The sequence below is a fragment of the Bidens hawaiensis genome, unplaced genomic scaffold (assembly GCF_021521415.1).
Source record: "Bidens hawaiensis isolate Kalapana, Puna unplaced genomic scaffold, B.hawaiensis_p1.1 tig00031448_1, whole genome shotgun sequence".
Lineage (NCBI taxonomy): Eukaryota > Viridiplantae > Streptophyta > Magnoliopsida > Asterales > Asteraceae > Bidens > Bidens hawaiensis.
The window spans coordinates 40,518-52,449 of record NW_027495294.1 but is presented as its reverse complement, the minus strand read 5'-3'; the positions used below and the strand labels follow the sequence as shown (position 1 = coordinate 52,449).

Here is an 11,932-nt window from a genome sequence, read left to right as displayed (position 1 = left end):
ATAATCAGTTGCCACATTCAAATCATAATTTTCATTGCATCAGTTAATTGAATTTCATAATGTCAAAAACACCATATACAAATTTGACGTACACTCATTTCATTCAATGGTATCTAGTAGTATAATGATTGTATTGAAGATTGGCAATTTATATCATATAATAGACTTTATATCGATAATTTTTTTATTGAAATATTGGTGGTTAAAAACAAATAAAAAGATGATTTATTACTATGAACCACTTTGTTATGTCAATATTCCATTCTACGATTATTTATTTTACATGCAACTTCTAAGTCTCACGTACTTTCGACACATAACATAACTATTAACTAAAAAGGTGCACATATTTCTAGGGGCATTTAGGTTTATTTCCATGAGTCAGCATGTCAGTGTAGCATCTCCCACATACTTCTCTGTTGCCATGAGTGCCAGGTGGCACACACTTACACCTTTGGCAGCACGTGCCGCATGCTCTTGTGCACACGTTTGGCCTTGAATGCTTCCCGCATCTTATTGCGCATAGTCCCCCACAGTCTGCATATTACAAAATACACCTTTATAAAACTTACTCTACATATTTCACCCCTAAACAATTTGAAAATTTGCATAAAAATACCTACGAACTCCATTAGCCTTCGTTGTGGTCCTTTCACCACCTACAAAACGATACTTACAAACAATTTCGGTAGCAAAAATTTACACTTGATTTTCACTCGAGATTTATACTTGATAGATTTATACTTAATTTAATTTTCACTAGAGTTCTTTTCACTCGAGACTTACTATACTTGAGAGATTTCTACTTTATTTTCAATCGAGACTTATACTTGAAAGATTTATACTTGATTTTCACTCGAGATTTATACTTGATTTTCACTTGATTTATTTTATAGTAATGACTATGAATTAAGGAAATGGATAGCATAATCTAATACAAATGAACTCAATTATCACTCGATTACTTGTATAGTAACGACTATGAATTAAGGAAATGGGGAAACATTTAGCAAAATCTGAGATATAAATTACATGTAAATTGATTGTAAAATCTATAATGATTGTACACTCAAGGTTGCTTTGAGCAACAAATGAAAATGAAGGATTAGCATATTGTTATCAGCCAACAAGTGATAGTAGCTAACAAGTGATAGTTTGGACTTTCTGAAATCAGTTTTCCTTATTCTAAAGCACTACTTTTGTCGTTTGATTAAAAACATTCATAATTTTGGTTATGTACGTTTGTTTCGAGTTTGTAGACATACTAGAAAATAAACATAAATGAACAAGAAAATATATATAAAAAAAAACCTCCTTTATCTATTCTTAAAAAATGTATTCTATACTTTTTATATAGACAATGAAAAACAGTAGGAAATTAACCTGGAGTTGATTGTCTTGGGTCTCGGATGATAAAGAGAAAGACACCTGCAAAGCCCATATAATAAATATATAAATACATTACATATATTTTATAAGATAATATATTTACATGCATAAAACTAATTTAACGTGGGTGTACATATAGTCTCATATATAGTGTTTATTTATATAATTGTCTGATTTAGACATGCATATTAATTTTAACTGAAGTTATACATATGATGCTCTATTTGATACTGTTCTCTCTATTACATTCGTATATATTAAATTCATTGTTTCCCTTTTGATACATTTGGTATCATAGCATAATGTAATTTTTATCCATTGTTCAATGGATCGTGCTTCCTTCAGCCAAAACTTTGTATTTAGTAACATCAGATTTACTATTTAAAAAGGGGTTGCGACGCAGCTTGTTAACCATTTTACTATTTAAAAAGAGATTGCGACGCAGCTTGTTAACCATTTACCTATTACTCTGCTGTAATCAGTTTATTCATATAGTGAGAATCATTTAACACGTTTACACCAAATATGAATATGATACAACTCAAATGGTTAACTATTAACATTATATTATAAGAAAATTTACCTGAAGAAGAGAGAATAGTAGTAGTAAGAAGAGGGTATTTGAGGTGGAAGCCATTGTTGCATGAAAATTGTGAAGGCAAGCACTTGTTCTTATATCATATATCAAGAGACTAATTCTTTTGTCTTACTTGCCAGCTGTTTCCAGCCCACAATTTATATATATTCGAGCTCATGCTAGCCAGCTGTTTGCTCCCAACTTAAATGTCAGTGGCATTTGGATGTTATCCCGTTAACGAACCAACACGTTAAAGGTTTGCCATGCTATTCTGGTAAGCAGCTAGAACACAACGTTTATCTAGACGAGTTAATGAAGTTGATCGGTGACTGAATGTTAAAATGGTTGTCTATTTGTAAATACATTTGTTATCAAGTTTTGTAACCGGGTATCTTGGCGAGTTAAAGAAGTTGATCGGTGACAGCTGAATTTATAAATTATACGTTTTCCTATTTTAATTGTTATCCAGTTATTTTAGTAATGTTATAATTTCGAGTTGGCAACTTGGGTCGGTTTTCTCAAATACCACATGCTTATCGAATTGTAAATCAATTTTCTGTGGTGTTATAAGTTGCCCGACTAGAGTCGGTTTTCATTAATATCTTACACGTAAAACAACAAATCTAGCTTATTAACATTTACATGTAAAACAACAGTTTTTTAAGATTTTACATGTAAAAATTAATATTTTACATAAATAATAAAACTTTTCATTAACATTTTACACGTAAAACAACAAATCTAATTAAAATTTTACAAGTAAAACAACAGTTATTGAAGATTTTATATGTAACAATTTAATATTATACGTGTAAAATACCATTTTTCATTTTCATTTTATACGTAAAACAACAAATCTTATTAAAAGTTACATGTAAAACAACAGTTCTTAAAGATTGACACGTAAAACAACACGTTTCGTTATAATTTTAGTGTATATTCAACAATTATACATACATACATACATACATACATACATACATACTATATTTGAAAGCGCATGATCCAGATCATGCATGACATCATCTACGTGAAAACATTATGATTCAGATCGATTAACTAGTTATTTGCTATACGCAACAATATCGCGAAATAATATCGTAAAGGATTAACAACACATTCACTTGTAAGCTCTGATATATTGTGTAACACCCCAAAAATATTAAAATGTAATATTCAGTTTTGGGATATTAAACCCGAAATAAGTATCTAGGCTAAGGTTTAACCTGGTTAATAACCATTATTATCTACAAACACATACTTGTGTATAGAAGTTTGGAGCCAAGTGTCAAGTAACGAAACAATAGGGGCTAAACCCGGGCAAACCCAAAGTTAAAATAATAAAAAGAAAATAAATAAAACACACACACAATGTGTGTATGTCGATGGCAGAGAAAAGGGAAAGGGGGAAACCCTCCCCAAACCCTAAATCCTTCAAATTGAGCGAATCCATGAAGAATCAAGGTGTCTCGACTACGGGATTGACGATCCCTAGCTCCTAACACCATCTAAACACAAGGTTAGTGTCAAATCCTAATGTTTAAAGTTAGGGTTGGATGATTGGTGATGGGTTAAGAATGTAACATGAAATTGAACATTGTTGTGTGTTATAATTACTATATTGAACATGAGTAGTGAACAAATTAAAGTGAAATTGAAGTTTAGAGATAAAACCCATATGAGGGGTGTGGGTGGAGACATGAGTGAAGAACTCATGTTCAATCCTCATATGAATCGTGGTTAGTTTAGCTTTAAATGTTAAGATTATTGCTAGACTAATTAAATGGTGTGTTACGAAACTCGACCGAACCAAAACGGTTGGTAACGACAAGTTCAACAAGTAACGATAAGATATGCAAGAAATGGCCACTAATAACTAAAAGGATTGTTTAAGCGAAAACGGGTTCGTTAAACAACGAAAATCCTACTAAAAAGGGATATACTAATGATTGATAGATTAGTATGAAAAAATGGGCCTTGAATGCTTGCATATGCTAATAATAATGTGAATTATGTTTAGACACATCACATGAATCGTCGGGAAGCAGAACTGGTAAGGAGTCACGCAAAGGTCGGCGATTAAGGTACGTGGCTATATACTTCGTTATTTATTTCAATTATCTAATCTTGTTAATTCAAAGGATTTGTCGTAAAAATATTTATAAGTGAGAATGGTTGCTCATAAGTGATAGTATTCACAAAAGCAAACCAAATGGGTCAAAGTTATGTACACGCAAACCGGGTAACGGAAGCGTGGTTAATAAGGACGATGAACCCGGGTAATGGGTTATAAATAATATAAACGCGAACCGGGTAACGGGAGCGTGGGCCATAAAATAATAAACCCGGATTATGGGTTATAGTTGAAAAAGAATAGTTTCTTGAAAAAAAAAATTTATGAATGAATCAAGTTTAAGTACTTGAACATAAACCGAGTCAAATTAGTGTAAACGCAAACCGGGTAACGGAAGCGTGGAACACGAGATTAATAAACCCGGATAATGGGTTGTAAATAATATAAACGCGAACCGGGTAACGGGAGCGTGGGTCATAAAATAATAAACCCGGATTATGGGTTATAGTTGAGAAAGAATAGTTTATTGAAAAAAAATTATGAATGAATCAAGTTTAAGTACTTGAACATAAACCGAGTCAAATTAGTGTAAACGCAAACCGGGTAACGGAAGCGTGGAACACGAGATTAATAAACCCGGATAATGGGTTGTAAATAATATAAACGCGAACCGGGTAACGGGAGCGTGGGTCATAAAATAATAAACCTGGATTATGGGTTATAGTTGAAAAAGAATAGTTTCTTGAAATTTTTTTTTGAATGAATCATGTTTAAGTACTTGAACATAAACCGAGTCAAATTAGTGTAAACGCAAACCGGGTAACAGAAGCGTGGAACACGAGATTAATAAGCCCGAGTAATGGGTTGTAATTGTAGAGAAATAAACCTATAAAAAGATTGCGGACGATTTAAGTTATAATGCTTAAATGTCAAAACGGGTTAAATAAACGCAAACGCAACAGGATAACGGGAGCGTAAAACCTAAGAAATTTGAATCCGGTTAATGGATTATGGTTTAGATATGTTAGACACAATTTTCTAGTGATTAAATTGAGCTTGGATGAGTTTTGGATAGATTTGGATGCAATTTGGGTGAAAAGAAAGCATGCCTAGGTGATCCGACCGGGTTGAAAACTGACACGGCCGTGTAAAGGTTCTGAGATAAAGCATGCCCAGGTGACCCGGCCGGGATGAAAACTGACACGGTCGGGTAAAGGTTCTGAAAGAAAACATATCCTGGTGACCCAGGCGGGTTGAATTCTGACACGGCCGGGTCAGGAAGAAAAAGAAAAGTAAATAAATAAATAAAATAACAATATATATATATATATATATATATATATATATATATATATATATTTGTTCAAATGCTTTGATTTCTAATCTTTTGAATGAAAGTGTATGATAGGTAATTATGCACTTTAGACCCCGGATGAAGATCAAGCCATGCCGAAGAGCTGAACACAACCGAACCGAGCAAGCTTCCGCAAAATAATTGATATCTGAATTTAGTATTAGTGTGTAATGTTCGTTAATTGTAAAGTTTTAATTACCTTTGGTTTTTGGGTCCTATTAAGTGTATGTTATGCTTAAATACCTTGTTAAACCAGTTAGGGTCTTACATATTGATATAACACTTTGAGTACAAATCAGAACTATTGCTAAATATTACAAAAATGATAAACATGAAAGTTATATATACTACTACAGTGTTCACGTATAAGATTTGGTCAGCGTATAAGCTTATGCGCTCGTATAAGCTTATACGCCCGTATAAGCTTACACGCCCTAAGGCTTATACGTTGCACAAACAAACTTTCTAATAATGACAATTTCAGCCCTTTATACAATACATATGACACATATAGCCTACTAGACCTAGTATTAGACATTAATGCTCTAACAAACTCCCCCCTTGGATATTGCTAGGTCTTCAATCCATACCAAAAACTCTTTTTCGATACTCCTTCTTTGCTTCTTCAAAAGACGGGTTAGAAGATCCTTGTTGAGATGTAGGCTTAGACACACCCATATCCATATATTAAAATCTATTGCATGACGCCTCCAACACTCGATCTTTAATATTAGCTTCCAATTTAGCTTCAAGCCTTTCTTGCTCTTCACTAACAGCCCTCCAATTAGTTTCCCATGCTCTACCAAAATGTATTTTCTTATCAAAGCATAAGTCCACAACCTTTTGAAACTGGTTGGCTCGTATTTACTTTCTCGTCATTACATTGTATCTTGTTCATATGTAGTGTCTCAATATATTTCAAAGAACAGTTTATCAACCACATTGGATCATACACTCTAATCACATCATACTTTTCATTCCCACAATCCAAATATATGCTCGCTTCACCAGTCAATGCCAAATAATACCAAAAAAGGAAGTAGGGATGAAAATCATGTTCCATTGGTTACAACGGAATAATACGAAGCGAATTTGGCCTTGTATACCTCAAAGTTCTTATCATTCACCTTCAGGATTCTTACGATTTCTAGATTTGAACACCTTAGGCAACTGAGGTGTCCATTTCTTGAAACCACGTTTTGCCTCGTTTACCATAAACTCCCAAATCTCTTTCACCAGACCACTCTTTGGTTTATACAGTAAATCGTAATGCATAAAGATATCATACACATCAAACAACGACAAACTCTCCTTCAAGCTTTGCGTTTCTCCAAAATTCAGCAACCAGCTCCTTGAGTATATCACAGTATTAGCCGTGATTGCTTTAAAGATTCTCGACCTCAGAAAGAATGGCAATATAACCCAGAATGGTCGATTTTATCATCAAATCCGTCTAGAAAAGCACAAATGTTATGATTATTATCAAAATCCTTTACTTTTATCATCTGCACACACACAAACCAACAAACCAGATAACATGTTAGTAAGTTTAAAAGAAAATTTTAAATGTATGCACGTATATATATTATGACTTATAAGTCTAAGAAAAAATGTATAAGTCTGTAAAGCCGTATAAGTTTCTATGGACGGATAAACTAAGTTCAGCGCATAAGTCCATCACACGTATAAGTTCAAAGACACGTATAAGGTCGAACTTTGTTAAACGTGTAAGCCACAACAACGTGTAAGTCTAAGAACAAACGGATAAGACATAACCGTATAACATATGAATGGATAAGTATTTTGAATGCATATGTCCACTATAAACATTGAACGTATAAGATTATAAAACTTATACGACGTATAAGTTATAATGAATTATTCGCCTTATAAGGTCAAAACCTTATGTGTTCAAACACAATCAGGACATTAAGCAATGATAGACAAGGATTTTAGGTTCAAAAAGTACGGAATATCATCGTTATGCATTAACAAACCTAAACCTTATGAATACAGATCAAGAACAAGTCCAATTAAGTCCAATTGTAGACTATATTGTTCATTAATACTAAACCCTTTCACATCTATCATACTAAACAAATTTATACCTTCACAATCTCAAGTGGTTTGCGGATCAACCACAAGAAATCATAGAAATCAAGTACACACACGATATATGGACAAATGATTACAAATTAGAGAACAATGTGTATGTTTGCAATAAGCGAATAAGTTTGAACAATAATGAACTACAGCGTATGACATCCTATTTATACGGCATACACATACGCTCGTATAATATAATTGAGTTATACGCTGTATAAGCCAAATAAACTTATACACCGTATAAGTTAGTTACTTATACGTGTGTAATTTTCAAACAATTAAAATCTTACAAATTTCACAAATACAATCCCGATCAAGTCCAATTTAATGACCTTGATGAGTCGTTTTGAGATTTTGAAACAGTTTTGCTTTTAAACAACCAAATTCTCATAATTCTGAACTTAATCAAGTCCAAGTTAATGACCTCGATCAATTCAGTTTAAAAATTTAAATCCCAAATTTTGAATAATATTTGTCAAAAACATCCACTCGATTCCGATTCTTGGATATCAAAACCCAAATCACCTTTCACCAAAGTCGAAAACTAAATCAGAAATGAAAAATCTTTTTGGTTTAAGAATGAAAAGATGTAAACAAGACAAAAGTATATATAACTAAGACACAAACAAAACATATTTTTGTGAGTTGAGCAAGTAATCATATTGATCAATCCGTTCTTCCATCATGGTTTTCAGTTTTATTATGTCTGATGTTAAGCCGGTTATGGATATTGTTGTCCACTTAAACTTTTGTAACAAAAGATTCAGAGAGATCAGTGATATAATTAAGGTTCAATTAAACACATAATATCAGAACATTATTAGTTTCTAATCTTGATTCAGGCTTATTTTGATTTTTACCATGTCACCCCCAACTTGACTTAAACCTTAGAACCAGCAGATCAAAACATTTTTATAAAAAGTTTAGCTTTTTGCAATAATAGCAACGATTTCCACAACAAGGCATACCCCTGTTATCAAGCAATACGCCAAGCTTCCTTTGCCAAGGATGAGTATGCACGATTCCATCCGTCGGCTTACATACATGGTATTCCCCTAGGGTTCGTTTCTTAATGGTATTAAAACGCGCGCAAGGGAGGAACAATGTATGACTAACAATTTTGATCAAGTCAGTAGTGAATTTTGTAATTTTGTACATAGCGATCAAGTTTAATGACTTATCAGGGGTTCCTCTCTTGAGCAGGATTTAAAGTATTATTTTGAATACCCAGATGAAAACCGCATAAAGACCTCATGGTTCCAGAAACCTAATGCATCCCATTAATACAGGATTTAAGGCCATAAAACCATACACCATTGAAATGTAGACTATGTACTAGACGCTTAAACACTTTATTAACACTTTATTTTTGGTTATCTATTGAAACATAAGGCTCAACGTAAGACAGGTTACTACATTTCTGCCTTCATTACCAAGACTTTTGCTAGAATACTAACCCATCTTTCTACATGGCAATTTATGTTTATATCACGCATTCCCTTACTTGTTTGTTCAAAAGCCTACGCGTACACCGAACATTAAGCAATAGACTTTTATTCTTCAATTTACCGGATTTGGAACAAGACAATCAATGTACTATCATCTTCCTTTTATGCTTCAAAACTCATTTTAAGGAGCCATTTTCTATTGTTTTTGCATTTTTCACATTTTTCAATGTTTTTCGCTTTTAAGAATTTTTAAATGTTTTTGAATTTTTCAAAACCCATTTCCCCCCCTAAAATCAAAAACGGTTTTAAAAAGATATTTACAAAGAAAATTTGACCTAATGAACGGTTACTCAAAGGTCGGAATCCATAACCTCGGTATCACTCACATTCCCACCACCCCTAGTCTTTATACCATTAAGCCCCAACAAATACAAAAATCTGTTTTTATCAAAAGCTTTAGTAAAAAGATCAACTTTTTGTTTGTCGGTGTGAATGTTGTCTAGAGTGATCAACTTCTTCTCGTAACAATCACGAATGAAGTGATACCGTAAGTCAATATGTTTTGTTTTCGAGTGACTTACCGGGTTTTTAGTTATGGAAATAGCAGCACTATTATCTATAAAAATAGGAGTACTAAGAAAATTCAAATCGTAGTCGCACATTTGTTGTTGTATCCACGAAACCTGGGAACAACAACTACATATTCGGCCTCACATGTGGATAGCGACACTGTCGTCTGCTTCTTACACTGCCATGTTACCAACCTGCTACCAAAGAATAGACAGCCGGCTGTGGTAGATTTGGCGTTCAGTTTGGAGCTACCATGGTCAGATTCAGAAAATGCTCTCAGCCCAAATACATCATCTCGAGGATACCAAATACTGATACCTGGATTCCACTAAGTTACCGAAGTATCCGCTTCACCAACGTTAGGTGAGAGACCCTTGGATTGGATTGATATCGAGCACAAACACACGTCGGATACATGATGTCTGGCCTAGAAGCAGTAAGATACATAAGGGAACTAATCATAAAACGGTAGAGTGTTTCATCAACCTTCTCCCCGGTGGGATCATGACCAATTCCATCATATAGTGGGATAGGAGTGCTACTCGGCGATGAGTCAACCATATTGAATTTTTTGAGGATATCATTCCCATCAGACCCTTGTTCGAGTTGCAATCCCAAGAAAAACTTCAACTTTCCCATAGCGCTCATTTCAAATTTCAACTTCATAACATCCTCAAAATCTTTGCACAACACATGATTCATTGAACCAAAAATGATATCATCCACATAGACCTATACTATCAGCAGGTGACCATTCACTTCCTTTGTGAAGAGTGTACAATCAACGGTGCCCCGAACAAAACTATTGTCTAACAGATGTTGAGACAACGTGTCATACCAAGCTCTCGGGCTTGATGTAGACCATAAAGAGCTTTGTCAAACAGGTACCCCCGGTCGTTGCCCTACAAAGACTTCTTCACCCAATTTACTGTTCAGGAAGGCAGACTTAACATCCAACTGGTAGACCTTGAATCCCGTCCAAGATGCAAAGGCTAAGAAAATTCTAATTGCTTCAAATCTAGCCATGGGAGCATAGACTTCGTTAAAATCAATTCCTTCCCCTTAATTATAACCAAGAACCACTAATCGAGCCTTGTTTCTGACAATTATACCATTTTCGTCCCTTTTGCACTTGAAAACCCACTTGGTATTAATGCATCATTTGTTATATGGTAGGTCAACAAGTTTCCACACTCCAACCTTTTCAAATTTCAATAATTCTTCTTACATTGCATTGACCCCACTCTCTTCAGTCAATGCTTGTTTATAAGTCTTCGGTTCAATTTGTGAAATGAAACATTTGAATGAGAACCGGTCATGAAGAGGAGCAACTTGAGAATAATAACAACTTAGACTTTGATCAAGTTGACTTCGAGTACGAACACCAGAATTAAGATCTCCAATAATATTCTCTTTTGGGTGATATGATAAAGTTCGGGGCATAACTTCATCAGGAACTATCACATCATTAGAAAGATTCGTGACATTTTCATCATTAGTTAACTCATCAGAAAGCACATAATCAGTAGCAACATGATTAGAAATAACAGGATCATGTGTTGGTTGAATCAACGACACAATCACATCATTGTGATCTTCACCATCATCGTCAAAAGAAGGTGTAACCGGAGTATCATCAACATGGTCATCAACATCAAGAATCGGATCTTCATTAAAGATTGGAACTTCTTGTGTAATATTGTCTTCATGAAGAGCTTCACCAGTATATTATTGAAATAACAATGTGGCCATCTCATCAGTATTTTTTCTCTAGGAAATGATAAACAACTCCGCAAGCTGTCATAATCAAACATCCATGAATCGCCTTTTCTTTGAATTGGAGTAGCATATCTTTGATAGTCCACATGTTGTACTTGCACAATACGATTGATGCTATGTAAAAATACACGTCTAAGCGGACTAGAATAACCCACAAAGAAACCTTCCACAGATTTAGCAACGAAGTTTCCATCAGGATCCAAAACAGTACATTGAGATCCAAACGGCTCAAGCCACTTCAAATTAGGCTTACGTCTATTAAGTAGCTCAAAATAGGTTTTGCCATACCTCTTTACTATCAGAACATGGTTAAGAGTGTAAAAAGCTAAGGCAACAACTTCAGACAAAAACCTAACAGGTAATTTGAAATCCGCCAACATCCCCCTAGCTGTTTCAATCAGAGTACGATTATTTTGTTAAACAACCCCATTTTGCTGTGGTGTATATGGAGCACTAAACTCATGAGAATACCCCGCTCATTACAATATTAAAGCATATGGTTGTTTCTGAACTCGGTACCATTATCGCTTCGAATCATTCGGATTGGGAAATTATATAACATCTCAAGCTTTTTGAACAAAAACATCAAGTTGTCAAAATGTTATGATCATGCATGACATCATATACGTGAAAAC

General features: G+C 34.1%; 1 protein-coding gene across 1 annotated transcript; it reads right to left on the bottom strand.

Annotated features, from left to right (window-relative positions):
* Positions 1–201: 201 nt before the first annotated feature.
* LOC143582098 (snakin-2-like) lies at positions 202–2,062 on the bottom strand. Its single transcript, XM_077064737.1, has 4 exons — positions 1,973–2,062; positions 1,384–1,428; positions 620–659; positions 202–537 (listed from the first exon to the last, which is right to left on the bottom strand). The coding sequence occupies exons 1-4, from the start codon at positions 2,024–2,026 to the stop codon at positions 353–355; spliced, it is 324 nt and encodes a 107-aa protein (XP_076920852.1). The 5' UTR covers positions 2,027–2,062; the 3' UTR covers positions 202–352.
* Positions 2,063–11,932: the final 9,870 nt, after the last annotated feature.

What these genes read in the sequence shown, in the direction of transcription:
- LOC143582098 (XM_077064737.1), bottom strand. Translation starts at nt 2,026, where the DNA reads ATGGCTTCCACCTCAAATACCCTCTTCTTACTACTACTATTCTCTCTT. An exon ending in TACTATTCTCTCTTCTTCAG is followed by an intron (nt 1,429 to 1,972) that starts GTAAATTTTCTT and finishes TGGGCTTTGCAG; the next exon opens with GTGTCTTTCTCTTTATCATC. An exon ending in AAGGCTAATGGAGTTCGTAG is followed by an intron (nt 538 to 619) that starts GTATTTTTATGC and finishes TGTAATATGCAG; the next exon opens with ACTGTGGGGGACTATGCGCA.